This window comes from Accipiter gentilis, chromosome 14 (genome assembly GCF_929443795.1).
Source record: "Accipiter gentilis chromosome 14, bAccGen1.1, whole genome shotgun sequence".
Lineage (NCBI taxonomy): Eukaryota > Metazoa > Chordata > Aves > Accipitriformes > Accipitridae > Astur > Astur gentilis.
The window spans coordinates 31,782,368-31,807,870 of record NC_064893.1 but is presented as its reverse complement, the minus strand read 5'-3'; the positions used below and the strand labels follow the sequence as shown (position 1 = coordinate 31,807,870).

General features: G+C 41.6%; 2 protein-coding genes across 4 annotated transcripts in view; both read left to right on the top strand.

Moving 5' to 3' along the window:
* Nucleotides 1-440: 440 nt before the first annotated feature.
* On the top strand, nt 441-13,506 carry PCMTD2 (protein-L-isoaspartate (D-aspartate) O-methyltransferase domain containing 2). 3 transcript variants are annotated; one of them, XM_049816798.1, is made up of 7 exons: nt 446-546; nt 1,409-1,495; nt 3,750-4,084; nt 5,394-5,496; nt 7,296-7,467; nt 8,427-8,550; nt 10,099-13,506. In XM_049816798.1, exons 3-7 carry the CDS (start codon nt 3,778-3,780, stop codon nt 10,479-10,481), a joined length of 1,089 nt encoding a protein of 362 aa, XP_049672755.1. In that variant the 5' UTR covers nt 446-546; nt 1,409-1,495; nt 3,750-3,777; the 3' UTR covers nt 10,482-13,506. The 3 variants fall into 3 exon arrangements, with proteins under 3 accessions (XP_049672754.1, XP_049672755.1, XP_049672758.1); XM_049816797.1 differs by lacking the exon at nt 1,409-1,495 and having other exon boundaries at nt 441-546; XM_049816801.1 differs by lacking the exons at nt 446-546; nt 1,409-1,495 and adding an exon at nt 778-1,045.
* Nucleotides 13,507-16,959: 3,453 nt separating this feature from the next.
* The window catches only part of LOC126045592 (peroxidasin homolog), a 46,252-nt gene continuing 37,708 nt past the window's right edge, over nt 16,960-25,503 (top strand). The window contains exon 1 of the mRNA XM_049816951.1: nt 16,960-17,168. Within this exon, the coding sequence (XP_049672908.1) occupies nt 17,005-17,168 (164 nt within the window). The 5' untranslated portion in view covers nt 16,960-17,004. The remainder of the gene's footprint in view (nt 17,169-25,503) is intronic.

Sequence of the window (25,503 nt, the reverse complement as noted above, 5' to 3'; positions counted from 1 at the left end):
TCTGTGTTCAGACCTGCTCCGCATTTACGCCTGGCCCATAGCCCCGTGCTGCAGGCCCAGGCCGTATTTAAGCCCTGTCTGTCGACTCCATCTGCATTTAGCCCCAGCCTGCAGCTCCGGTCCGTCTTTAAGCCCTGTGCCTGTTGCCCTAGGCTGGTTTTAGACCTAGTTTGTACTTAGGGCCGGTCTGTATTTAGCTCCGACCCGTAGGCCCAGTGTGATGAAGGCCTGGTCTGTGACAACTTCCCTTCAGGCCCCCGCCTCGTAGTGGTACAGTCTTCCCACCCTCTCCCCGGTCACTCATGGTACAGCCCAGACAGCGCCCTCCTCCGGGCAGCAGTGGTATGCTCCCTCTCGACTTCCCCCCCCCCCCCCCCCCCCGCTTTTCTCGCGGCGGTGGTGCGCGCCGCGCCTGCGCAGTGTCGCGGCCGGCGCTCAGCTGGGCAGTGTTTACAGCTGACCGAGCGCGGCGGGACGGGCCGCGCCGCCGGGCCCGGGAAGGGGAGCGGGCCGCACCGGGCTGGCTTTCGCCCACCCGCCGCTCAGGTACGGCCCGACGGGCGAGGAGACCCTGTCCGTTGAGGTGCGGCCGGTCCAGACTCCACTTGACCTCACCGGGCTGCTGCAGCCCCCCCCCACCTCTCCCCTTCACCTCAGCCCCGGCCGGAGCCGCGCCGCCTCCTCAGGCCGCAGCCCACCCCCCCCCCCCCCCCCCCCGTCCTCCGCCTCAGCCCGGCCCTGCGGCTTTCCTCGGGCGGTGGGGCTCCCGCTTCTTCTGGAAGTGCCCCGCGGTGGGAGCATGGCCCTTCCCGTGGCCTCTCCTTCGTCCCAACACCGCTTCCCCGTCAGGGCGGCCTGGGCTCCCACACGGCCGCGCTGGGGCTCTGGGCACGGCTGGAGGCAGAGGTGCTGTGTGGAGACCGGAGGCACCCAGGTGTAATTAAAGCCGCGGGCGGGGAGGGGGGGATATACCAACATCTGGCTTTCCTAGACCTCCCAGCCTCTCATCACCGTCACTTTGCTCGGCAGCAGCCTGAGAACGCAGGTAGTGATTGAGCTATATGGCGTGGGGCTTTTAAATTTGTTATTTGAGAGGGTTAGAAGGGATCGGATTGAAAGTGTGCCAGCTGTAACTGTTGGTTGTTTTTTTTTTTATCGGTAAATAGCCTCACCTTTGTTATTCCTTCTGGCGCGTATTATGTCAGAGCAGGGATTATCCTGGAAATGTGTTGGGGTGAAGAATTGCATTTTTGTGCCTTGTGTATTGTTTTGAGTCTTCCTCTGTGCATCTGCTGGTGTTTGCCTTGGAAGAAATTGCTTTTAGTTCAGTGTTTTGTTTCAGGCGTCTGAATCCAGCTTCTCATGTCAGACTTGTTTGTTTGTTTTTTCTGTTTTGTTTTTCTTAAAGGGGAAGATGACAACATGCAATTGAAGGGATATTTCAACACTAAAAGGCTGCTTCGTTTGATACCTGTGTTGTGATCAGCTAAGGATGGTAGTTTTTGCATGTGAACTTTGTCCCTGCTCAGATTTGTGGAAACCTGTGCTTTACCTAGAAGCGTGAAAAGTGCGACTAGGCTAATTGTGGAGGGAGAGGATCTGGTTTTTAAAAGTTTGTTAAAAATAAGCCCTGCTCGTAGTTGTGGTCCCCATTTCCGATAGGAGAAGGGAAACAAGGTTAAACAAAGACGTGGAATTACCTGAAGAGGAATTTAAATGTCAGAGTTTTATGTTCTGCATATAAAACATGCATTTTATTGGAAGTAAGCTAGTGTCCAGTAAAAGTGATCATTTCAGAAGTAACTCACACCTGTCACAACTTGGATATTCCTTGATCTCATTAGAAAAATGTCTTCAATGTTGTGTAGGACGTGGAAGAACAGTTGTTGATCATATAGCTGCGCTAAAACCAGGTTGGACCACTTGTCCCAGTGGGGCTTGTGTACATCAGAAAGAATTTGTTGGTGATCCAAAGTGGAACACTGTTAAAGGCACAACTTTTTATTCATACTTTAAATCTAAAAATGTAGATTTTTCAATAGCAAAAAGAGCTTAAGTGGAAGAAAGAAACAAGCCTAAGAACAACGTATACAAAAGAAAGTCGAGGGAATCAACACCCTCAGGGAAGAGAGTATTTTAATGCAGCGTGTTATATAAAGCATACTGACTAAAGATATAAGCAACCCTACTTGTGCAGGTGCAAAGAGTTGTTGTGTATGTAAGAGGAGGGGGAAAAAAAAAAGAATCAAATTGGCTGGTAAACCCAGCTAAGCCTTCAACTTGATGTGTTTCCATTGTGAAGTAATAAAACACAATCATTTTTTTTAGAGAAAATGAAGGAGTAACTATAGAAAGGAGAGGGGTGGCATTTTTTTAAGTTTTATTAATGGTCTGGAACTGGATTGATGTGTTTGAGACATGAATGTATTAAAAACTGGCTTGAGTTCCTTGCCTAAGTATATCCTATTTTGTGTGTCTCTGCAGGTAATCAGGATGGTATGTTATTTGAATAACGGTGAAATTTCCTTAGACTCCTGTAGCTTTTCTTTTTTTTCCTCTGAAAATGAAAGTGTATAATTTGCTCTTGCTGAATGAAACAAATAAACCCCAACAATTTAGCTGTAGGCAGATCTTCTGATCCCAGGAATGAACTCTAAAGCTGCTCTTTCTGTGGTTGTTATTGTGAGCAGAGAAAGGCATTGTAAATAAATGCATTTAAAAAAAAATACCATGTTGTGTTTTCTGAAAAGGATTTTTTTTTTTTAAGATATGGGAAGAGATGAAAAGCTAGGTTAATTTTGAGTGATAAGTTCTTCTATGATGTTCTCCCCCTACACCTTTTCCTTTAAAACCTATAGATATTTTACTACAGGAAGCATATAGCCATGTTTGGTGTAATGCATAGTCAAGGAAGGTGCTTACTTTTCTCCTCCCCTCCTCCCCCCAAGACTGAATAGGTTGCTGGAGATGATCATGTCGGTGAAGTCAGAAGTATTTGTAATTCATATATCTGTGTCACTGAAGAGTTTCCAAATTGGGGGTTAGCTCATCTAGGACTTAAGAGGACCTAAGAAATTCTATAGGCTTCAGTGGAAATTCTCCCTGCAGTTGCTGTCTGTATCATTAAGTGCTTTACTAATGATGGTGGCTCAAGCTCTAAAGACGACATGTGTGAAAGTGCATTTGCTAAAGTAAGCAAGCTTGTACACTAGGTCAGAGGTTTCTTTAACCTCTGCAAAATCGGCATCCTGGTGCACGTTCAAAAAGAATGTAATTTGAGATTTTTTCTGGTTCTTGCTGCCTGTGTCTTAATTTCCCCTAGTTGTTATTAGAAAGTCCGCATGTGGCAAGAATTCTGACAGGCAAGCCAAACTTGCACTGTTTGTTGGATTTGAAATGAAAAATGACCTATAAGCATAGGAGCTAGAATAATCCTTTTATATAAAGGGTTCAGTGGAAAAGCTGACATGCTAGTAAAATGTTGGTAGTGTTTGAAGACAGGCATTGCACGTTTAAATTGTCTATTGTGGTTTTCCCTGCTAGTGTCAGGTACTGGGTGCCAGATCTGCTGCATTTTCGTTTTCATTGTTTGAATGGGGGATGGGGGTGCTGGTAGGTGGTAATGTTTTTCTGGTGCTTGTGGTCCTTAAGGTACCTAAAGGTCTCCCTCAAAGTACTTCATATACAGCAGCATAACTTAGCGTTCAAATGCATGCTCTATACCTCACCTTCCTTTATTACTCTTTCAGTTTTAGTGCTTATAGAAAACTGCTGAAGATGGGAGGTGCAGTGAGTGCAGGAGAAGATAATGATGAATTAATTGATAACCTGAAGGAGGCACAATATATCCGGACAGAACTGGTAGAACAGGCATTCCGAGCCATTGATCGAGCAGATTACTACCTGGAAGAGTTCAAAGACAATGCCTACAAGGACTTGGCATGGAAGCATGGAAATATTCATCTCTCGGCACCGTGTATTTACTCTGAGGTGATGGAAGCTTTGGATCTGCAACCGGGGCTGTCATTTTTGAATCTTGGCAGTGGCACTGGTTATCTGAGTTCCATGGTTGGACTCATCTTGGGTAAATACCTTTTCAATCATGTTAACTGTTTACATTAGATTAAAAAAGAAAAAATTTTGAAATTGGGAATGAAGCATACCTCAAGTAATGAAACTAAAAGGTAGCCAGGAAAGTAAAGAATGCATTAATTCAGCTGGCCAATTTGTCAGGATTCTTGCAACCTTCTCTCTGGAACTGGATGGGATCCACATTTCTGTGGCAGTTCAGAACAGGCAACAATGTAATTGCCCAGGCGGCTGTAGTGGATTGCTGCAGAAATGGACCTGAACTTGGGTTTGTTGCCCCTTGAACAAGAACCCAGCTCAGGAGCAGGAGCACCATGTTTAAAATAGGATTGAGCATGCCCACAGAAACCTGTGACTATAGCTGCTTTGTGGCTTGCTTGTTTTTAAGCTCTCCTGTCTAGACCAAAACATGTTTGAAATCCAGTTTTGACTCTTACCGACATACAGGTGGGAATAGTCTCTGGAAAGCAGTTGGTGCATCACAATTGACTTTGTGACCACATCTACAGTAGACACAAAGCAAAGCATCAAAATGCAATTATATAATTGCAATTCACCCTTAAGTATTTCAGTCAGCAATTGTGCAGCCGGGATAGATAGCAAATTACTATAGGGTACATATTTTCCTTTTGTGGGGGTGTCAAGAATTTTAACTGCTGAAACGTTTGTTGTCAGGATAGAACCTTGCTCCATCTCCCATTTGTGGTTTTCAGCTAGGTTTGTTGAGATTACCTAGGATGCAAATATGTAACCCCAGGGTTTTTGAATTCCTTTGAATTTTTTGAAAAGTTACCAAGTCAGTTCTGAATAAAAAGCATGAGTGCTGAACAACTTCTGTATTTTCTGATTTATTTTTGCTGTTAATTGAGGTACAATGTGTGGTGAGTGTTCCCAATTCCTTTGAGGAGATTTTCAGCATTATCAGCAAGGGGCTATGAAAATAACATGAAGATTTTTTTGAGAGATTTATTAAAAAATGCAGGCTATTGTTCTGCATTGGAGTTTTTTCAGGTGGTCAGTTTTACAGCAGTAGTATCAGTGTTTCCCTCCTACAGAGGAATTTCCTGCATAGTTAAGAGCAAATGATTCAAAATAATTGTGCCGAACAGCCTCATTTGCTGCCAGAAATTGCAGGTATAGGGTTGCAATCCCCATTGTAGTAGTAAGATAGCTGATGCTACACAAGTGCTGACTGTCTGACTCTCAAGGAGCAATCTGTTATAGGAAGTAACCAAAACTGTATTTGATCCTGTTGGATTTTGTGTTGTTGCCTGTTACCGTTACGTACTGTTCTATATTTGCAGGTCCTTTTGGTGTTAACCATGGTGTGGAGTTGCATTCTGATGTGATCGAATATGCAAAGCAGAAATTGGACTTCTTCATTAAAACAAGTGACAGCTTTGACAAGTAAGAATGTGGAATGCGCATTTGGATTCATTTTGTGCATTTGGCTTTAGTCATGGCAGTTCTTGCTCCCGTGTGGCAGCTCTGGATTCAGGGTAATCTGAGGATTTTGGCTCCTTAGGCTTGCTGAGCTGCAGTGTATGACCTTCGAAGCTGATACGTATTGTGGGGGAGTTTCAGAAATTTTTGCAGTGTTTTTAATAGCAGTGCTGCTGTTGCAGAGCTTAAAGGAAGCTGAAGAAGATTACTTACTTTAAAATGCACTTGCAGGTAACAACTTGAAACTTGCAAATAACAATAATAGTTATGTTTGTGATCTGAAAGCGTACATGGTTATCAGAAGAATATGAACTGATTTCTGTGGTGGCCTAATATGTTTTATTTGAGAAGAAGAAAAATGGCGTTTTAAAATATGAAGGTAGTTTTATGATGATTAAGTTGGTACTAAAACTGCTTGGGATTTGATTTATGTTCTTCCTTAGAACCTCCATTTTGCTGCTGTCACAAGTAATAACTTTCCAGCAAGATAACCACTGCCAATAGTAACCTCAGCAATAAAAGTTGTAGCTGTCATATTTTTGGATCCGTCTCACAGTTTGTTCGAACAGGGAAGTAAAGCACTTCTGGATACCTGATAGTCCTGCTCTCATGGGAGGAAGAAAATTAAAGTCATTCTGTGCTGGAATTTAAACTGCTCAGCCTTGTGCTATTACTGCTGTGCTGGAAAGCTGCTGATGGCAGGGCTGTATTTTCTTAATGTTGGCAGCAGACCGAAAGTTTTCGGCATGGACAATGCTTGCACGTAGATGACTGGGTTTTTTTCAGAGTCACATTGCTGTTGTTTGAATAGGTGTTTTAAGGAAGACTTATTTTTCTCTCTCCAGACAAATATAGCTATGGAGCAAAAGTGAGCTGAATTCAGAAATCAACATGTCTGGAAAATTGGCATTGCTGAGAGAAATGTCCGCTGGGTTATGCTGTTAGAACACCGTGTGCAGGAACTATTGGCTGGCTGCTGTGAATGTCTAGCACACTTTGCAAAGCCAGAAGGTTTCAGGAAGTGTTTAGGAATAAATAGGTGCTATCTTGAGCTGCCTCTCAAGATTCCAGTAGAAGAATGGATATGTTGTACAACTTTTATCAAAATCAGCCCTTAAATGTAGGGCTTAAAGCTTATGTAGTTTTGGAGCATGTGAGAGAACCAGAAGCATCACAGAATCATTCATTTTTATTCTAAACTGAATCAGAAATGCTATAGGCAAAAATTCTTTTTATGAAGGGTGAAATCACAGTTCTTTTGAAGCTAATGGCAAAACTTACATTGGCTTTAGGAAAGCATATTTCTGAAGCATCAGGTGATAGTTCCCCACAACATCTGAAAACTACTTAAAAGCTTTTGAAAATGCCAAAAACCCCCTGGTGCAGTCCTTAGAAGACCTTAACATTTGGAGTTGCTTGTCTGATATTTATATTTGCATATCATAACTGAGTCAGCATCAGGTGACTAAAAATAGCTCGTTCTGAAGAGTTATATGCAACTAAAGTATGAAATTATGCATCCTTATCCTTTGGAGATTTTCACCTATGAATTCTCACCTCGTTGTTCTGTGGTTTTAAGACTTCTAGCTGTGGTCTGTTCCGGTAATGTCTAGAATATATGGGCTTCAGAGGAGAAATCCCATGAAACTGTTGGGGGTTTTTTTCAAGTATTTTTCATGGTTTCATTTTTTTCAGAATCATGAAAATAATTCATTTGATAAATTGTAATATTCTTGTATGATACGCATCTTCTTCATTTTCAGATTTGAATTTTGTGAGCCATCTTTTGTTACCGGCAATTGTTTAGAGATTTCTCCAGACTGTACTCAGTATGACCGTGTTTACTGTGGTGCTGGAGTACAGAAGGAACATGAAGACTACATGAAGAACCTGTTGAAAGTTGGGGGAATTCTTGTCATGCCTCTAGAAGAGAAGGTTGAGTGCCTTTCTACCCATGTTTCTCTTTCAGTTATTCTTAATTCTTATTCTCAGTTGAGTCAATAGCTCTTCCTTTAGTTTGCCCTTGTAGCAGATTGAAGAAAGCAGCAAGTGCACCAGTTTTCACTGTGAGTGGAAACGCAACTCTGCTCATTTAATAATATTTAAGAAATTTGTAGCTCTACCAGTCTTCCACATATTCAGATCTGTTGTTTTTAATCGCAGATTTATTTTCATGCTGCAGAAAAATGTCAGCAAGGCTTTGTTCAAGTTACATCATCTAGTGTTGTACTTAATGGCAAAATACAAAATTACCCCCTAACTGGCTTATGAAAGAGCATGCAAGTTGTCCCTATTTAAAAGTGTCAATGGATTCTTTTTAGTAAAAAGTGGGTAACTGCCCTGTGTGCGAGTTTAGGATTGTAATTCAGATTATTTTTCTGGTGTAAAGGTGTGTTGTTTTAATGGACTTGAATGACTGAGGTGTAGGTATGTGACCTTTTACCTCTGTCAGGGTGGTTGAGGTGAGCAGAGTTTCTTCCCAGTCAGATGCTGCACAGTGAGTTAGCGTAAGAGATTTGAGCTGGAACAGAAATCCAGTGGTCTTCAGACTTCCTTCAAGAGTGAACGTTCATCAGTGACTGGCATGTTTTCTTAGTGGTGAGACGTAGCTGTTCTGGTTCAGAATTGAGGAAGATCTGGGAAAGCAGGGTGACCTAAACTGCCAGTGCCCATACTGTGTTGCAACAGATGAAGTTACCTGGGACTAATCCTGTAAGGAGTTCTCAATTTTCTCAAAAACGCCCCAGTGTTTCTCCATATTACCTAACTTTTACTGTTGTTGCTTCTAGTACTTTAACCACTTGTCCAGGCAGAAAAGTAACTTGTTCATTTTTTTGTTCAGAAATCTTACTGTAGTTCACACAATGGACAATAATCTCCTTGTTTTGATTTAGTTGACTAAGATAACTCGTATTGGTCCTTCTGCCTGGGAGACCAAGAAGATTCTTGCTGTTTCTTTTGCTCCTTTGATTCAGCCTAACCACGCAGATTCAGGAAAATCAAGGCTTGTTCACTTGCGTGAGTACAGATATTCTTGAGTATGGGGGGGGTTTCTTCTGCTATTTGGCTATAAACTGCACCTTACTTCCTTAGATGTAACATGCCTATGAATCCTTTCACAGAAAATTATTCCAACTGCTTCCTTCTTTGAACAGTTGTCCAAGTCTTGTATTGGGTCCCAGTCCACCCTTGAGGATATCTGCAGAGGCCTGGTGCAAGAATCAGAATTGCAGAAAACAGATTCTAAATACAAATGATTTCTTGTGAAATTGTACCTAAACTTTGTGGGATGTTTCATCATTGTTTTTGCACATGCAGACATCTATTTCAATCCTGAATTACATACTGTCCTGGTTCTCGGGCACTGTGCCATGGTGATGGAAAACACACAAGCAGTACCTGTGAACAAACATTGTATCTACTCAAAGGCTCTCACCGCCCAGCAATTCAGAATTATCCTGAACCTGGAACGCTTGAGGGATAGAAGTTGTGCAATTTTTGGTTAGCTGTTTGAAATGCAGGTTGTATGCAGTGGCCTCAATCTTTAGATTAAGACTTCAGTGTAGGGAGGCCTCTTAAGAACATGTGAAGACAGAGATACTTCCATAAAGAGATTAGTCAGGCTTTGTTCTTATTCTGGAAAGGTGTCTTTGCATGACAAAAAGCAGCTCAGCAAGCAGTCCATACAGTGCTATAAAGCCCATTAAGTGCATATTCCAGCATACTTCATATGGTGGCTTTGTAGTGAGACCTGCATATATATTACATGTAATTTTTTTCTGGTTCCTTCATTCAGGTCATAGGAATGCTTACTTGTCAGTAGAAGACAGGGAGGTTTTTTTGTTTCAGTTTTAATTCATTTTAGTACATGGATGTGTGTGCATCAATACATTTTTTTCTTTATACTACATGAGTTATGTTGTGCACTTACGGGCTGGCAGCAAATAAGTGCAGAAGACAGAACAGTCTTCCAGACCATTAATGTGGGAAGTATTTTAATACAATAACTTATTGTATGCTTCTATAATTACTTTTACCAAATGGTTTCCAGCCAGTCTTCACCCACTAAGTCTGAAGCAGTTTTTGAAGAGCGTAAATAGTACTCATGTTTTATAAGTGAAGAACTTGGCAAAGCTGAAGTAACTTCAGAATAGAAAAATCATTTTATGGAAGAGTTAAATAGACTTCAGGTCTAGTTCTCTATGGTCGGAAAATATCTTTTTCTAAGTTATTAAACAGTCAGAGTTTCAGTCACTAAGTCTGCATTCTTATAATCTTTAAGACATGTGTATCTTAAAATAATTGTGAGGACTTGACATCAAAATATGAAACTCTTCTTTCATCCCATTCTTTTTCTTCAGTTAATGAGAGAAATGCATAATTAAATTTTGTTTGGGAAGTTACAATACAGTTTATCTGAGTTGACAGGAGTTGAATAGGGCTGTTTTTGTAATCACAGCAGGGAATTCAAGTGGCCTGATTTAATTTGAGCAAATACAACTTTTCCTGTGAGTACTCTTGAGGGGAGTTTCTTCATATCTGTTCATGGTTTTCATTTTGTTTTAGCCCCAGTGGCTGTTCGCAGCCTCCAGGATCTGGCTCGCATAGCCATCCGAGGAACCATTAAAAAAATTATACATCAAGAAACAATGGGCAAAAATGGAAATGGGCTGAAGAACCCCCCAAGATTTAAACGAAGACGAGTGCGTCGCCGTCGCATGGAAACTATTGTTTTCTTGGACAAAGAGGTCTTCGCTAGTCGTATCTCCAACCCATCAGATGATAACAACAACAGTGAGGATATCGAGGATGAGAGACGAGAAGAGGAAGAAACTAAACCCTCTGAACTAAAGCCAGATCCCCCTGTAAACTTTTTGAGGGAAAAGGTCTTGAGTCTGCCTTTGCCTGATCCCTTGAAATATTACCTGCTTTATTACAGGGAAAAGTAATTTCCTTCTTCTAGAAAGTGGGAAGTAGGCAGAAAATAAAGTATTACTTAGGGCTTGACAAATGTATACCACTTGCTTGCCTGCTAATATGACCACCCAAAGCAGTAGGCTAGCTGGGGAACATGGCTGCTGTACACTTAAACATTATAGCTTTTTTGAGTTTCTTCTTTCTTCTCAGTTGTGTGCTATAGTTTTATCCTACAGCAGGGATTCCTTAGGAAGCAAGTTGGTGAAATGCTCAGCTGCTTATGGAAAGGAGGATTTAATTCCCTGAAACTAACTGCACAGAGATATTCTAAAAATCTCCTGGCTGCTCTACCGAATTGCAGTTTTTAAATATTCTCAAGCAGTTCCCCAAAGACCTTTGCTGTCTGTGCTTTCTCCCACTAAACCTGCCATCTATTTACTGTGGTGTGCGTTTAATGGAGGATGAAGATTATTAGTAAAAACTGACCTGGCAAATCGTGTTTCTTCCTGTAACCTGAAAAAGCACAACTTTTACAGAAAGGAAAGAATTTTTGGCATTACCCTTGTGGCATCCAGGTTTTGAATGAGAAGGAAAGCATCAGCTCCCCTTTGGTTGGTCTCAGTTTTGCATATAAACTATATATAATTTTTCAGTAAAAGGTAAAAATGTTTTAGAGAATATTGATTTTCTTAGTGGGAAACACCTGTTCTAGTGAATTAGTCTAAGAGATGCAAAGTTGTTTTTTGGTTTTGTTTTGTGGGGTTTTTTTAAAGCAATGGAGGCAAGTGGAGAATTGCAAAGCTGATTAGCTTTGACAGGATGCTAAGGTAGTCAGGGTTGTGACTGTTGTCTCTGGAAATGTTTACAGAATAATTCTGAACGGGGAAGAGGGTAGAGAGGTGCGAAGCAGTGAGTTTGTGAAAACTGACTGTGAAAGCAGAATCTGCGGATTTTGCTGTTGTATGAGATAACTTACATCTGCTGGGCTGAACAGAGTGAAGTGCAGCGTGCTAGCTTGAGCGGAGTGGCTTGTGTCCTGGTAAATCAGCCAAATGTAGTTTTGCGGAGGGTATGTAGAACCTGAAACAGTCTAGAAAGCCAAATAGATGCAGTTCTTAGGTGTTCCTGTGTGTGTGGCCCTGCTGGAGCAAGGCGGCTAGAATACAACCTATGTACACACACAGTCCACATACGGTAGGTAGAATGAAGTTGATCAACTTGGTAAGTTATTCCTGTAACAATTGAGTAGATGTTTAACAGGCTTATATAGAAGGACTTTACGCTCTGCAGTTCTGTGGATGTGAACTCTAATTTTTATTCCCAAGTCTTCCTGTAATGGTGATAGAAGTAGATATCGTGTTTAGAAGGGGAAGTTTACTTGGTTCAGCCTGTTCGAAAAACCGACCTAAACTGGTAAAGGCTGGAAAGAAACCCTTGAGCTTGTATTGATGTGAAATACTCTTAAAGCTGGTGGGGGGGAACCCCTCTCCGTAGGTAATGAAGCTATGTTAAGGCATTGCCCCATCAGCAGCACTTAAGTTGGTATCACTTTGATATCTTTTTTTTTTTTTAATGCTGTCTCCTCATTTTCTGAGGAGGAATGAATGAAGACTGTCTTGCCAAAAGTACATTGGGTTTTCGGTTAATGGTACTGAGTTGCACAACTTGCCTAATGATAAACGGTGTTTCAAAGTTCTGTGTGGCTTTGAAAATAAACGGATAACTCTTGTACGTCTAAGCCCAAGGTGAAGAACTCTTCCTTGCTTAATAGGCTTTTTTATATCTTTGAGAATATCATCTGATAATACGGTGTCATGTGGCCGCTGGCACATAACACAGTTGTAGGCTGTGTTTTGCCTCTGGTTTCCTAAGTCTCCACTTCTGGCCTAAATGGTACCCTAAGCTATTTTGCTCTCTCAGATTTTTATTTCTTTATTTTAAGTGGGGCAGTTCTATGGCCACTGAGCTGATGGTTTCCTGTAAACATGCAAGTACCCATCTTGTAATTCTGGCAACTACAATGAATTTCTTTCTACAGATGAAAATCCTGGATATGGTGGTAAATAGAGGCTTAATAGAATCTACGTGTAATATTTCCCTTTGCTTCCCTGAAGGCTGTCACCTCTGTATTTGTTAGGCATTTCTGCTTAATAGCTGTCATACCAGGTGTGTGCCTTTCTGTATTGTGGCACAATTTCCACACCCCTACATAGTACAGGGCACCTCCTACTTTTGGCTATCAGGTCATCCTTCAGTTTGTTAATTACAAAACTTCTTTTAAAGAAGTTGCTTTAAAAATGACATTAAACTTCAAGTTCGTATTAGTAAGCCTTGTTGAGATTCTGTTAAAGCCGACCAGTTGAGGGAGAATTCTCTTTCATTTATCCCTGTTTGATTTTAGCCCCATCCCACTCCCAGTTATAAAAGATATTTTATCAGATTTTTCACCAGATTTGCCTTTTTTATTACATTTGCTAGATTTTTGTAGCTTTCTATAAGATGCATAAAATACTGCTATTTTTCCTGGATAAGGTTGAATAAATAAATATATATACAGGAAATTTATGTTCTAGGTTGTCAGATTGTCACCTTGTCCAAAAACCCACAGATCCAAACACAGAGTAGAAATTTTATGTGTAATATAACTGTGAAATAGTATTGCTTATAGCCTGTAAATGAAGGGGAACTGTAAATATTTTCCCTGTGCACAAGGACTTGCACTGTAGTTTTGTATGCATTTCTAATAGAGTAATTGTAGCATAACTGTTTTTGTATAGTCTGTAAGCTGTCTAGGAATTTTACCTGCTTTGTTTCCTTTTGTGTTCGAAGTAGTCTTCACTTTAATTGTATGTGGCTCCTTTTAGGTTTTGATACTGCAGTAAATTTGCAAAAAGAAATGAACTTCAAGCTGCTTTAATCATTAATGTGTAAGTTGAAAAATCTATGTGTAGAAAATAGAGTTAAATTGGCCTGAGGCATGCAAAAGTGTTACACAGTTTAAACATTATTAATAAGTGTTTCTGTATCAATAAATTCAGTAAAGACTTTTTAGCCTTCTTAACATGGCTTTGCATCATGTTGTGATTAGAATACTTTGTAGATAAGTACTTATTTCCATAATTGAAGGTTAAGACACTAGACCACTAGAAAAAGCACTTAATAATATGGTGCAGGTGCATAGTTTTAGATGAACTCCTCAGAATATAATCTCTCAAAAGAAACCTGCCCAGCTGATGGTTTCTAAACCTTTACGTAATGGAGTTGTGCAAGATGCGTTTTGGAATTGGCACACACAGAACTGATCTAGATTTATTATATCAGAACGGTTCAAGAGTGAATTCACTTACCTGGCTGTTAGACCTGTAGACAACAAATATCAAGATGTCATTTAATCCACTGCTGTATTTCAAGGAATTGCCTAAACTAAACATGTCAGGAGTTTGTTTAATGCATTCTGAACTGCAACTCCCCTCTCATCTCCTGTGCTCTGTTTCAGTGCTTAATTCATGGCGATTTTTAAGAGCTGTTCAAGGCTTCCATTTCACTAGTGTTGAGAATAATATTTTGGCTTCAGCTGTAACAGGAAACTGATCATAATAGCAAATACAGCTGTTGCTAATTAAATGTGTCTGTTAACCTTTATTCCACAGGATAATTATGTGTAGTCTGTGTTTCTTAATGTCATCTGTGCGTGTGTGATAGATGTCCTTTTACCAGCTATAACATGAGACTAGTTCAGTGATAATGTTTTCCTTCACGTGATGCTTGCGGAAAAAAAAAAATCCCTTTCTGCTTTGGAAAGCTATGGATGTGTCATACAAATGGTGTCAAGTAAATTAAATTTGTCAGATAATGTTTATGTTCCCTTTATAGTAAAATGTAAAATATCACGGTTTCCTGGGAAGTAGTGATGAGCTCCTCAGGGGACCTACTCCAATGAAATCTTTTTACTGCCGTAGAAGTGAAAGTTAAAAATAAAGAAGGGGGGTGGGGGTGGGGAGACCCACACCTGAAAAACAAAACCAAACTTCCTTGCATTCTACCTGTGTGAAAAAGTGTGTCTAGGAGAGACTGACAATGCTTAAGCATGGGACACAAGGTTCCTGTTGCTTAGGAGTTAACTTTTCGTTCTTGTTCAGAGCTGCATGCTCCTTTTTAAACAGTTTGTCATGTTGATGGAAAATAAGATAAATTAATGCAAGAGTAAGGGAACTGTGATTGCTAGCATTTCATAACATCTCACAAACATCCCATTTGTCGTGAGGGGGAGATAAGCAAGGTAGAACAAGTATGTTTCAAGTTCAAGTGAAGATTTGCTTCTCGGTAAACGTATAGCTTGCAGAACTTTCTTTTTTGCACTCAAGTTATTCTTTGTGGTATGGCCACTGTTAATCTGCTGACTTGGCTAAAGATCCCATTCCCACAAAGTTGTAGGCAAATACCCATCAATCGTCCCAGAAGCTGCCACCGACTGCACAGCCAGGCGCTGAAATAAGATTCCAAAGACAGTACGTATAGAAACATGACTGATGCCTGGGCCAGCTCTCCTGTTAGCAATATAAATAAACCTGAAAGGGATTATTTTTTTTTATATGGTGGGTTTAGAGCTCAGAGTTTATGCACCAAGATGTGATTGGAGGCAGAAGGCAAAAGCTTTGTATTTGTAAAGTGGCCAGATGTACCAGGGAAGATGTCGATGACATTCCTAAATACTGAAGCATGGTTTGAAGAGAGCATTTTTGTTTATTTTCCTAAAAATACTTCTTTACAGAGAAGCTCCTAAGTAGCTGTTTACCCTGTCGTAACAGAGTTCAATGTGTTTTGAAAAGATAATGTGAGGAGCAATCAGACTGGAAGAACATAGAGCTTAAGTCTTGAAGATTTTGACATAACCTGCATTGTCTTTTTCTGATGCACGTGAAGGATGCACTTTTCATGCACTTAGGTTCTCAAACTGGGATAAAAAGCTGTCATTCACCTGGAGCAATCTGCCCTCAGCTGCCAGTTGTTGTTACATAAAGGCTGAAGCAGATAATTTAGCCTTTTACAACCTTTTTTTGTAACAAAGGGTTGGGTGGCCACTAGAGGACACTCTGCTCAAAACCATGAGTTGGGTCCGCAGGGGGAGCGGGGAAGACTTCAGCGAACTTGTTTGAATTTTAAAGTGATGTCAGGGCAAACAAACAACGGATTGCCTGAGAACTAGATGCAGAAAACCTGCGGTAGTATAATGCCCTTTTATAGGTGGAAAAAAATATAACTTTTACCATCTATGACATGAAGTTTGTAAGTGAAACCCCCAAACCCAACGCTCTCTCCGCCTGTGCTCAAGTGACAAAGAATCTGAAGGGAGAAAAGAACTGGGGAGGTTTAAATGTCACCCTTGTTAAGTACTGTTTTGTCACGTTAATTATATTGTAGTCTATGATATAAAGCAGACGCGCAGGTTGATGGGAAACTTGTGTTTGATCTTCCAGGTAATGTGGAGCAGTGCCATGTTTGGTATTCCTCAAGTACCTTTATATCCTAATAAGTATTAATGCCTCACAGTCATTTAGGATCTTGCGTAGTAGTAACTTAAAATCTAAAGACAAGCTGTTTCCACTCTAAGCTACTTTATAACACTAGAAGGTGATTAATTCAACTGGAAACAAGTCTTCCCTTTTGCATCTCCACTTTGTCATCCAATGGGAGAAACAAACTGAGGTCTGTGTTTCTTGCAGTTCAAACTCAGTTGATTTCATTGTCTCTTTCCCTCTTCACCCCTCAATTGCCTTTAATTTCTCCAAAATCCTGACATTCTTCCAAATGACATCCTTGTAGAAAGAAATTACACTAGCTAAAATGTCTTTGAAATGAATCAGCTTTTACTCTGCATAAAAAACTTTACACAATGCATACAATCAGGGTTTTTTTGTCTTTATTTGCAGGTTATTTATCTCTGTTAGTGATCTCCCTTTTAAAATCACTTATCTGTAGCATTCCATGTTCCCATCAATGGTTGGAAACATATTTTTGTTGGATGTTGTAACTACATGTAATAAGAGACAGCCTCTGTCCTGAAAGTCTTACTGCCTGATACATTTGACAGGCTGTTAGATAAGATGCTATCCTTAGTTTGCAGAGAGTGTGCTAAGGCAAAACTTTTGACATAAAAAACTTGACCCTGGGCCATCTGCATCCCAGCTCAGCCTTGGAAATACAGGGTTATTTTTTGGTCCTTGTTCATGAAGGTGCGTTCTGCATGCTTGCAGATAAATGCCTGAGGAGAAGGTGAGGAGTTAACTTGCTGTTCAAAGTAAGAAACAAGGCAAAAATAAATCAAAATTAAAAGTTTGCATTTCAGCACCACAATTAAAGAGGGGTGGGAACAGTCTGATCTTCAGTGATGTACATAATGGCAGAGAGGGTGGGCGGTTGGACTGTCAAACTGCCTTAATTTAATTGCAAACACATGCTGATGAGTCCCCTCCTCCTGGACCTCAGGGCTGGGAAACTTTTTTTTGTCAGCTCCCCGCAGTTCAGAATTGAGGCAAATACACTCCAGCAAACACCATGCTGATCAAATCTTCAGCTCTTCGAGGCTTTTTGTGTTTTCTCCTCTTGCCTAGTTTCTCCTGCTCCTGTCCTAGTCGCTGCCTGTGCTTCAGGACTACAGTAAGATGCATGCATCTGATGTTGGAAACCATCCCCGATATCCCACCCCAGACAAACATACTGTGAGTAACCATTTCATTTTACTGCCTTTCTTACCTGCTTGGTCTTTAGAAAGAAGAAAGAAAACGTCAAGGCCAAAGGCATGCTTTTTTTTCTGCAGAATTGTCTACATCACAAACTGTTTTATGCTTTTAAAGCAGAAAACAGAAACTGCTCTTTTTTTGGCATCAGTTAATTATTAACAGGACAATCAAGGGAATTGAAAAATGTAATAAGAATAATGCCAGGGCGATCAACTGGAAGACAGTTTTGGAGGATCAAAGGTCAAAAGTGTTAAACTGAGCTTGTAGAAAGGTACACAGTTTACATTTGAGAAGGCTTTGTATATGGGTGTAGGGGAGAGAGAGGACATACAGCAGTTCAGGCTTTTGTCTCTACTGAAACAAACACTTTTCTAATATATACAACACCATTTCTTTCCTAAACTTTAAGTACTGCTTTTTCAGTTTCCATCTGAACTATACAAACCAAACTTAAGGCTTATTTGGAAGGCAACAATTGTGGTAACTCACAGATTCCCTGAGAAATAAAATACCTGTTGGCGAGGGAGCTGCTGGCTGAGGCCCTTTGAGCAGAAAAGGTGGAGGAACAGGGTATGTAACGCTTGGAAAGTCCTAAGAAGTCCTTGCTGATAGATCCAGAAGAGCACTTCCCTGTGATTCTAAACTAATCCTCACCTTAAAGGTGGCTTTAAGATGCAGCGGCATGTGACAAAATACTTCCCTTTGTGCTACTCTTAGCTGATCCCTTAGTTTGGAAGACCTTTTTTTGTAAATAGTAGGAAAGACTCATCAAAAATTTGTCTTTATACTCATCCTCCTTAAACTGCTGCCAATTGTAAAACTTTTTCAAGACGAGTTTGAGAAGCTTTTCACTGTGCCTGTAACAATCCAAATTTGGTCTCAGTCAGAACATCTATACCAGCATTTCTCCTGTAATCATCTCACTAATATTGCTAATGCATTTTCTCTGCTGGCAGCCTAAGGAACATGATGTGGGCAGGATGCTGGCATTTTAATTGCTGCCATCCAGATCTGCTTTGGCGGATGGAAACTGCAGAGGTTCTAGCGTTAGTGGCACACAGGAAAATATCTACGCTTGCTACAGCTGCCAGAGCTATGCTGTTGGGGAAACTGATTGCAGCTGGGCTACTTGGGAGTCACCTTGGCACGGGGCAGATCAGAATCTGGACTTGCTCTCGCCCTAGGCTAGTGACGGAGTGGTTATTCTACAGTGTGGAACTGGTCAGTACTCTATGGCTTGTTGCAGACTGTCTGGGTGGTGGTTATCTGCCCTTACAGCAACTTGCAGAGTCTGACTCTCCAAATTGTCACCAAACTTTTTTCCCCCTCTTATTCCCTTGCATCTTGAAATATTAAAATATTTAAAAAACCTTACACTGTTTGATTTCAGCAAAGTAACTTGTTTCTCCTTGTTTAAACATAGATTTTACTGAGAGAAAAGTTTGTTTTGTTGGCTGAACTGAGAAAGCTTAATTTCTGTTCTCTGTTTGAAATGAGATATTTACTGTCCCACTGGATAGCCTGAGTGTGTTTTGGATAGAGATTCTTCACAGAGGGAAGGAAATTTACTGTAGTCACCAACTTCTTTTTCAGTACTGCAATGGTGTATTTCTAAACGTCCTCTGGCAACAGCACACTTCATTCTCTGTGCTGAAGGGGGCAAACCTAACTCTGGTCCATGGCTTGTCCTTGCAGCTTTAGTAAAATTCCAGGTAGTATCTTGCTACAATGTAAGTGGCATTTAGTTGTCTGTAAAACTCAATCTAGAAAGGTGACCAGATTTTCCAGTGCAGTGTATACAGTTATCCTAATTCCCTCTCCCCTGCTCTAACTAGTTTACATGTACACTGCGTGTAAATGGTCCATGTTTTGCCTCCTTAACCCTTTGGAAAGCTGGTTTATTTAGTTTAACATGATAGCCACAACCTTGAATGAGAAACTGTTTTTTTAAATGTTAACTAAATGGTATAGATGTGAGATATAGAAGTAGTAATATTCCAAAACGAGATGACTGTCTTTATAGACCAGTATTTTTTAAGAAGATTTATCTGGTTTATTCTCTTTCAATACTGTCTGCATAATTGTAAGTAAACCCCATACTGATGAGCAGAGATCCCCATAGATACAAAGACGTATGAGCCTGGTAAGTGTTCTCTGTTGGCAGCTCATGTGCCTTTGTATGGTGTGTGGCCTGACTTTCTGACTATCTTGAAGATCTAATGTATGTAAATGCATTTGCCAGCCAGCATCCCATTGTATCTGTTATAAATAGCATTTGAATAATTAAACTTTTTTTAATTGTGAAAGATCAAAGAATGCTTCTTAACCAGGCCCCTGACGACTCCAGCTTTTTGGTATGTTAATCTTTCTCCTGGGAGGACTGTTGTGTCAGAGTGAACATTCAGAATTGTAGCAAGAGTAGTCTTGATCGTGGAGTTCGTCTGAGTAGAAAATGTGGGATTGTGATATTTTCCACATTTGCCCTTTGGTATGAATAGGACCAAGTCTGTGACTGCAGATACAAACACCGATCCCAGGCTCCAGCTCGGTTCCCTTGCAGAACAGCTGCAGTTTCCAGATGGAGTTTGCTTTGAAGTTGGGAGTTTGGGACTTTCTGACCTCCGTGACTCCGTGCCACCCTCTCTCTAACAATCCTTGAAGAGTGGGGGAGTCTTCTAGCTGGCACACACTGTGCTTCGACAAGCCCCACTGGCAGATGGCCCCCTCGGGGCTGTAGCCAGCTGGCGTAACTTAGAGCAGCCCATAGCCTTCTCCGAGCGATGCTGGGATTGGCATGGAACCAGTTCCAGGATTGATGAGCTGTTACTGGCTCCTCTTTGGTCACCATTTCTCTCCTCCCTTCGCAGTCCCAGCTGGGTGCAGCTGAGGATCTGGCCCAATGTCTGGTTTTAGCACTAGACTCTTTATCTTTGGTAATGAAGTCTGTTTTATCCTGAGCAGAGAATAGGATGGCAGGAATGGCTACACGTGTATAGATAAGTAAGCTATAAAAATTCATGGTGTATAACTGCAAACGTATTTTGGCTGCTGTCTCTTCAACTGGAACATGATTACCCAGATGTGATCTGCTGGTTACCGCTGGGATTCAAGCAGTTCTTTTTGCCAGCAGCCCAAAGAAGGGAACAGCTGTGAAACATACACTCAGAAAATTTCAATAGGTCTTTAACCTTCTAAGTCATTTGTTCTACAGTGTGACATTTAAAACAATAAACGTTGAAATGTGTGGGCATGAGTAGAAGAAATCTATGGAAAGAAGTTCCCCCCTGGCTGGCAGCTAATGGATTGCAATCCAATTATCCATGGGTTATTCTCCTTTCTGCATTATGCATAGCACATAATGAATGAGTACTTCTAGAGAAACATAGCTGAGGGCACAAGCAAAGGCGGCGCAGTATCTGGGATCTGAACACATCGCTGGCATGAACTGAAGGTGACCCAGTTGTTCACAGACCTGGTTGCTAATTGGGCAGTGTAAGCATGGCCAGCTTGACAAGTTTTGTTTCCCATCGTTGTTGTGCTGCGTGTTTGGTGGCCGCTCGGTTCCTTTCGTCCTCCCGCAGGTCATTACACTGCAGTAGCGAAGGCTGTAGTAGGACAGGGTATAGCTCTCTTAGTCTATCTTAAGAAGCATAGTTTTGAGAAGGAACTTTACACGTTTGTTGGGGAAAGGTTTACTGAGCAAATGAGTTCTTGGAAATGCTGCTCCCTTTGTGGTCTCTGTCGTGCGCTTTGGGTTGGAGAATGGATTACTCATTTCCTCTGCGTGTGATAGTCTTATATGCAGCCATTAAATGCACACCCACGCATTCTGGATATGCCAGGTGTGATCTCTTTCTGACTTCTTTCTCTGTAGTATTTAATCCTCATTAAATCTTTTAGAGGTGACCAGAGTGTTCTGAATGTTCTGTTTGTAGAAGTCCCTTCATCAGAAGAAAAATATGGAGGGAAGGTATTTAAAACATGTTTTCCTTCCTAGAAACATCCCAGCATCTTCTGATGAAAACATCCTAACTCTTGGGATTATAGCTACCTCAAGGGTTTAGAAATCCTGTCTTCACTGAACTTCACAATGCTTCATCATCTGGTTCCCACTTGAGTATTTGCATTTTCATTGACCTCCCCACATCCTTCTCCCCATAGGTATACCAGGATTTTTTCCTGTGCTCTTTAAGAAGAAGTCAGCATTTTTTGGTGAAAGAATGTGTGTGTATTCTGGGTAAAGACTTGAACAGTCATGGTCTTAAAAAAGAAAAAACCTGACACTTAGGCTACATGGGACTCGGTACTAAAGAATGCCCCAGCAGTTAATTTAAGCTGAGATGGTGCTACTGCTTCTTAGACTCTATGAAAAAGGTAAATATATCTTTACGCTCTGAAATGTTCTTTTACTCCTTCCAGATCCAGGTCAGAACACAGTTCAGCAGGAGGGAAAGTTGTCTTCATTTGACGCGGGCAATATCTTGAATAGATGGTACAAAGGAAATATGCATTATGTTAAGAGAGTCCTGCTCGTTGCTGACATGAATGCCCAAGAATAGACTTAGCTGGTTTGATTAAGATCAGAATCCTAATCTCCATACCAGCTGTTAATACAGAATAGCTCAAATTATCTAAGATTGTGGAGGTCAACAGTTTGCTGTGTAATCTCTCTACTTGAATATGTGTCTAGGGCCGAAACTATGTTTCGGAGATACTCCTTGCTTCTGCCTTTACTGGCAAGAGCTAAAGGGATGCCCTGTGGCAGGCGATGAAATGATTCCACAGGGATGAAGCACTAGCAGACCCCTTCTGCCCTAGCACTGCCTTCAGGGCCAGGCTCTGAAATGCAATATTGATGCCAGCTTACGTGCACCGAAAAGGTGGGATCAAAACAGCTTGGTACATTGACTGCTGAATTGCTATCTTGCCGCAGCTGATGTAGAGGGAGCCCCTTTGAAAAGGTAACCCCTGTTTGTGGGAGCTGAAATCTTAAAAAGCTGGTTTCAGAAATGCCTGTGGTAATTTCTTAATTAAAAGCTAGCATGTCCGTCCCTAAAACTTCAAAATGTAAGCAGTGTGGCAGCGCAACAGATAACAGCCTGTTTTGCAGCACGAGGTTCTCTGCATCTGCTTGCTCTTCAGTGTTTCAACCATGATCGTATCATCTCATTTACTAGTATTTCCATGGTGAACATATTTTCCTTCCTCCTCCCTCTTTGAACAGTCAAATCTTGATGTCTTAAGCTGGTATGCCCCAAAATAGGCAGGACTTGGAAAAAACCCCAGGCCCGAGCCTCCCTGCGGTCTCCTCATCTGTCTAGCAGAGATGGCAATGCTCAGCTGTCCATGTAAGGATTCGGAGATGAAGGCTGTCATTTATTAAAGCCATTTGGGGACTCGTGTGCGAGAGGGACATTCCTGAGTTGGGGAGCTGATGACAGTGAATCTGGAAGACTTCATTTCCATCTCAGCAAGGCTGTTTTCCCTTCCTGCCAGGACTGGAGCTGTTTGGCAGGATGGGGGAACCTGCAGAGCTGACTCTGATGGTCTGTGGATAAGTAAGAGAAACAAGCATCTTTCTGATAAATGTTCTGGCTCTTCTTACATATGGAAACTTGACCTAAAAATTGTGTTTAGGATGTCTTTCACGTCTTCCCTTCCCCAGGAAACACTGGAAGGAACCTCAATGTCTTATCTCTGTTTGGAAACCCACCTTTATTCTCTGTCTCTTTGTTGACAGTGATTGGGTGGCTGCCACTTACTCGACCAGTTCTGGGTGAAATGGGCCAGAACTGCCAGCATCACTGCTGTGCACAACGGTTTTGAACACAAAAGATGCTTCAGTGAAACAAACCCAGTAATTTCCATGGAACTGCAGTAAAATACCTCTTGTAGCTAATTATCTGCTTAGTTAACATAGTAATACATGTTTCTGTAAAAGCCTAAACAGATTAAACAGAAGTGGAAGTTTCTTGTAAAAGCCATTGATTGCTTTATATGCTAATCACTGATAATTATTTAACGCAATGCTTTCAGGAACAATTGTTCTGATAGCAGCTGAGAGGATCAGAAAGATTCAAGTGTCATTCTGTAAAGACCTGATTCCCCATCCGTTTTCAAGTTCTGGCATTCTTGGTAAGCCTCTGCAATGGGGTTAAGAGTTCCCAGAGTCAGAAAAGGTGAGTTATTTCAATAGCAGATCCTAGATTATCTATGTATTCCAGCCCAGTTTCCCGTCAGAGCTATGGTGCTTTGGCACCAGGGTTTGGTGAGGTCTTCTGCTGAGCCAGTCAAGCTGGTATTGTCTGGAGGGATCAGTATTGCATGATGCAGGACAGTTGCTGTCTCAGGCCTCCAGGGACTGTGTATGTGAAGGTAAAAAAGGATCTGGGATCCTCTAGCAGCAGATATCCCCTTTGTTCCTTGCAGAAAGGTATCTTGGAATCCCAGACTGTTGGCCTCGAAACATGGTGGAGGGTCAAATCACAAAAGACATTTTTCGCCCCCATTTTGCAAATTCCAAGGTGGAAAGAAGGAGGTGGGAGTGAGGGAGCCCAGCTGCTGGTGTGCACAGCAGCTGGAAGGGGCTGGCACGGGAGAAGCTGTGTGGTGGGTCCCCGTAAAAAGCACACTTGTTTGTGAAAAGAAACGTAAAGTTTCCAGAGCGAGTGCCCTGGGAATAGAGAGAAACAAGCGTTTCTGTGTAAGAGGGGACAAACTCTGTAGGGAATGTTCTCAATCAAATACATGTAAGCCAGGAATTTCCCAGTGCAGCCCTCCATGGCATTCATTACCAGCTAAGCTTCAGGCTGAGGCAAGGTCTGGAGAAAAAACACTATAGATGAGCCAAAATGTTGGGTTTATTTTAATGTATCGGTAAGGAGGAAGGTGTGCGTTCCTCTGTGTCTCCAGGGACTTTCTTTGCTGTGTAGGGACATACACACCAGCGTCTTTTCACTGCTCTCTTGGGTACAGGGAGCAGAATAGTTGAGTCCATCCTTCTGCCTCCAGGGCAGGATCCATCTACCTAAACCACATGTGGCTAATGTCTGTCTCACCTGCAGTCCACCTGAGTGTTTTATTAGCCTTGCTATTTACGATATTTTAAAAAGAAAATCTGGATCTATGGTTTTAGTCAGTGACTATTTGCCCTTTTCCATTTGTAGCAATGTTCTGACATAGTTATTGTACCTATGGCTAAATAAGCCGTTTCAGTTCTTTTCATTGTCATGTTTTCTAGACTTCAGATCATTCCCATTGCTTTCCTCTGGATTCTCTCCAGTTAATTCACATCATTTCTTGAAATTAAGTGCTCAGAGTAGACATGCACTGTTTCAGTTCCCCTTTTTGTCTGTGGAGAAAGCTGTTGCCTTCATGTGATGCAGAGCAAACCGAAGAGTGAGCTTTCCAAAGGAGAGCAAGGCAGCTGGGGTCCAGGGGCTCATTTGAAGGTCTTATCTGTAACAGAAAAGAGAAGAAAAATCAAAGATATTTCATTAAAATAATAAACTAAGTTTTATTATATGCTCCTTGGGGGTGGTGTAGGGGAAAAGTTCCTGCATGAAACCAGACCCCCATTGCTTGCTCATCAGTGGGAGCTATGAGGAGGCGTTTCTCCATCCATGTGCTTAGCAGGAGCACTACTGAGAGATGGTTCAGCCAAGTGACAGCCGTGAGACATGTTAGTGACACAGGGTCACTCCTGCCAGGTTTTGCAGCCCAGGTTTGCTTTATTGCTCTCGCAGGTGAAGAAACCTGCCGCCTGGGAGGTCAGACTTGCTTAGGAAGCTGGAAACCAGGTGCAAACTTCCACAGCACCACTTCCAAGGAGTTGTTTTCGGCAAGCAACCGATACTGAAAGCAACCCTGGGAGTGGAGGAGCTTGTGGTTTTTATTTTTCTGGGTTTTAAGGCACCTGAGGTTCTGGGGTTTGCTTTTTGTGTCAGCTGTGGAAGCTGTGTGCTTTTGTGTGAATGCTGGGGTGTGAAGAATTGCAGTTATCTTTGTTCATGAGAATAGTCTGATTTTTTTTTTTCCACCTGCAGCCTGTGACCCAAAGTGGTATTTTACACTTCACTGCCTGCTTCCCGCTGCCTTCCATGAGCATCAACAGCTTCAGCCCTGACCCCTGTGTATTTCTTCCATTTATTTGTTATGTTCCCTATTACCTGTAGCCAGCTGCCTGGACTAATTACACAGCTTTTTACAGCCCCCTGGGGCAGACAGAGTTGGTGTCTGTGCGTTACAGTGTATAAATCAAGTTTGCATTTCTTCACCTTTTTTCATGATCTAGTCTTTCCTCCTTTCCTTTTAA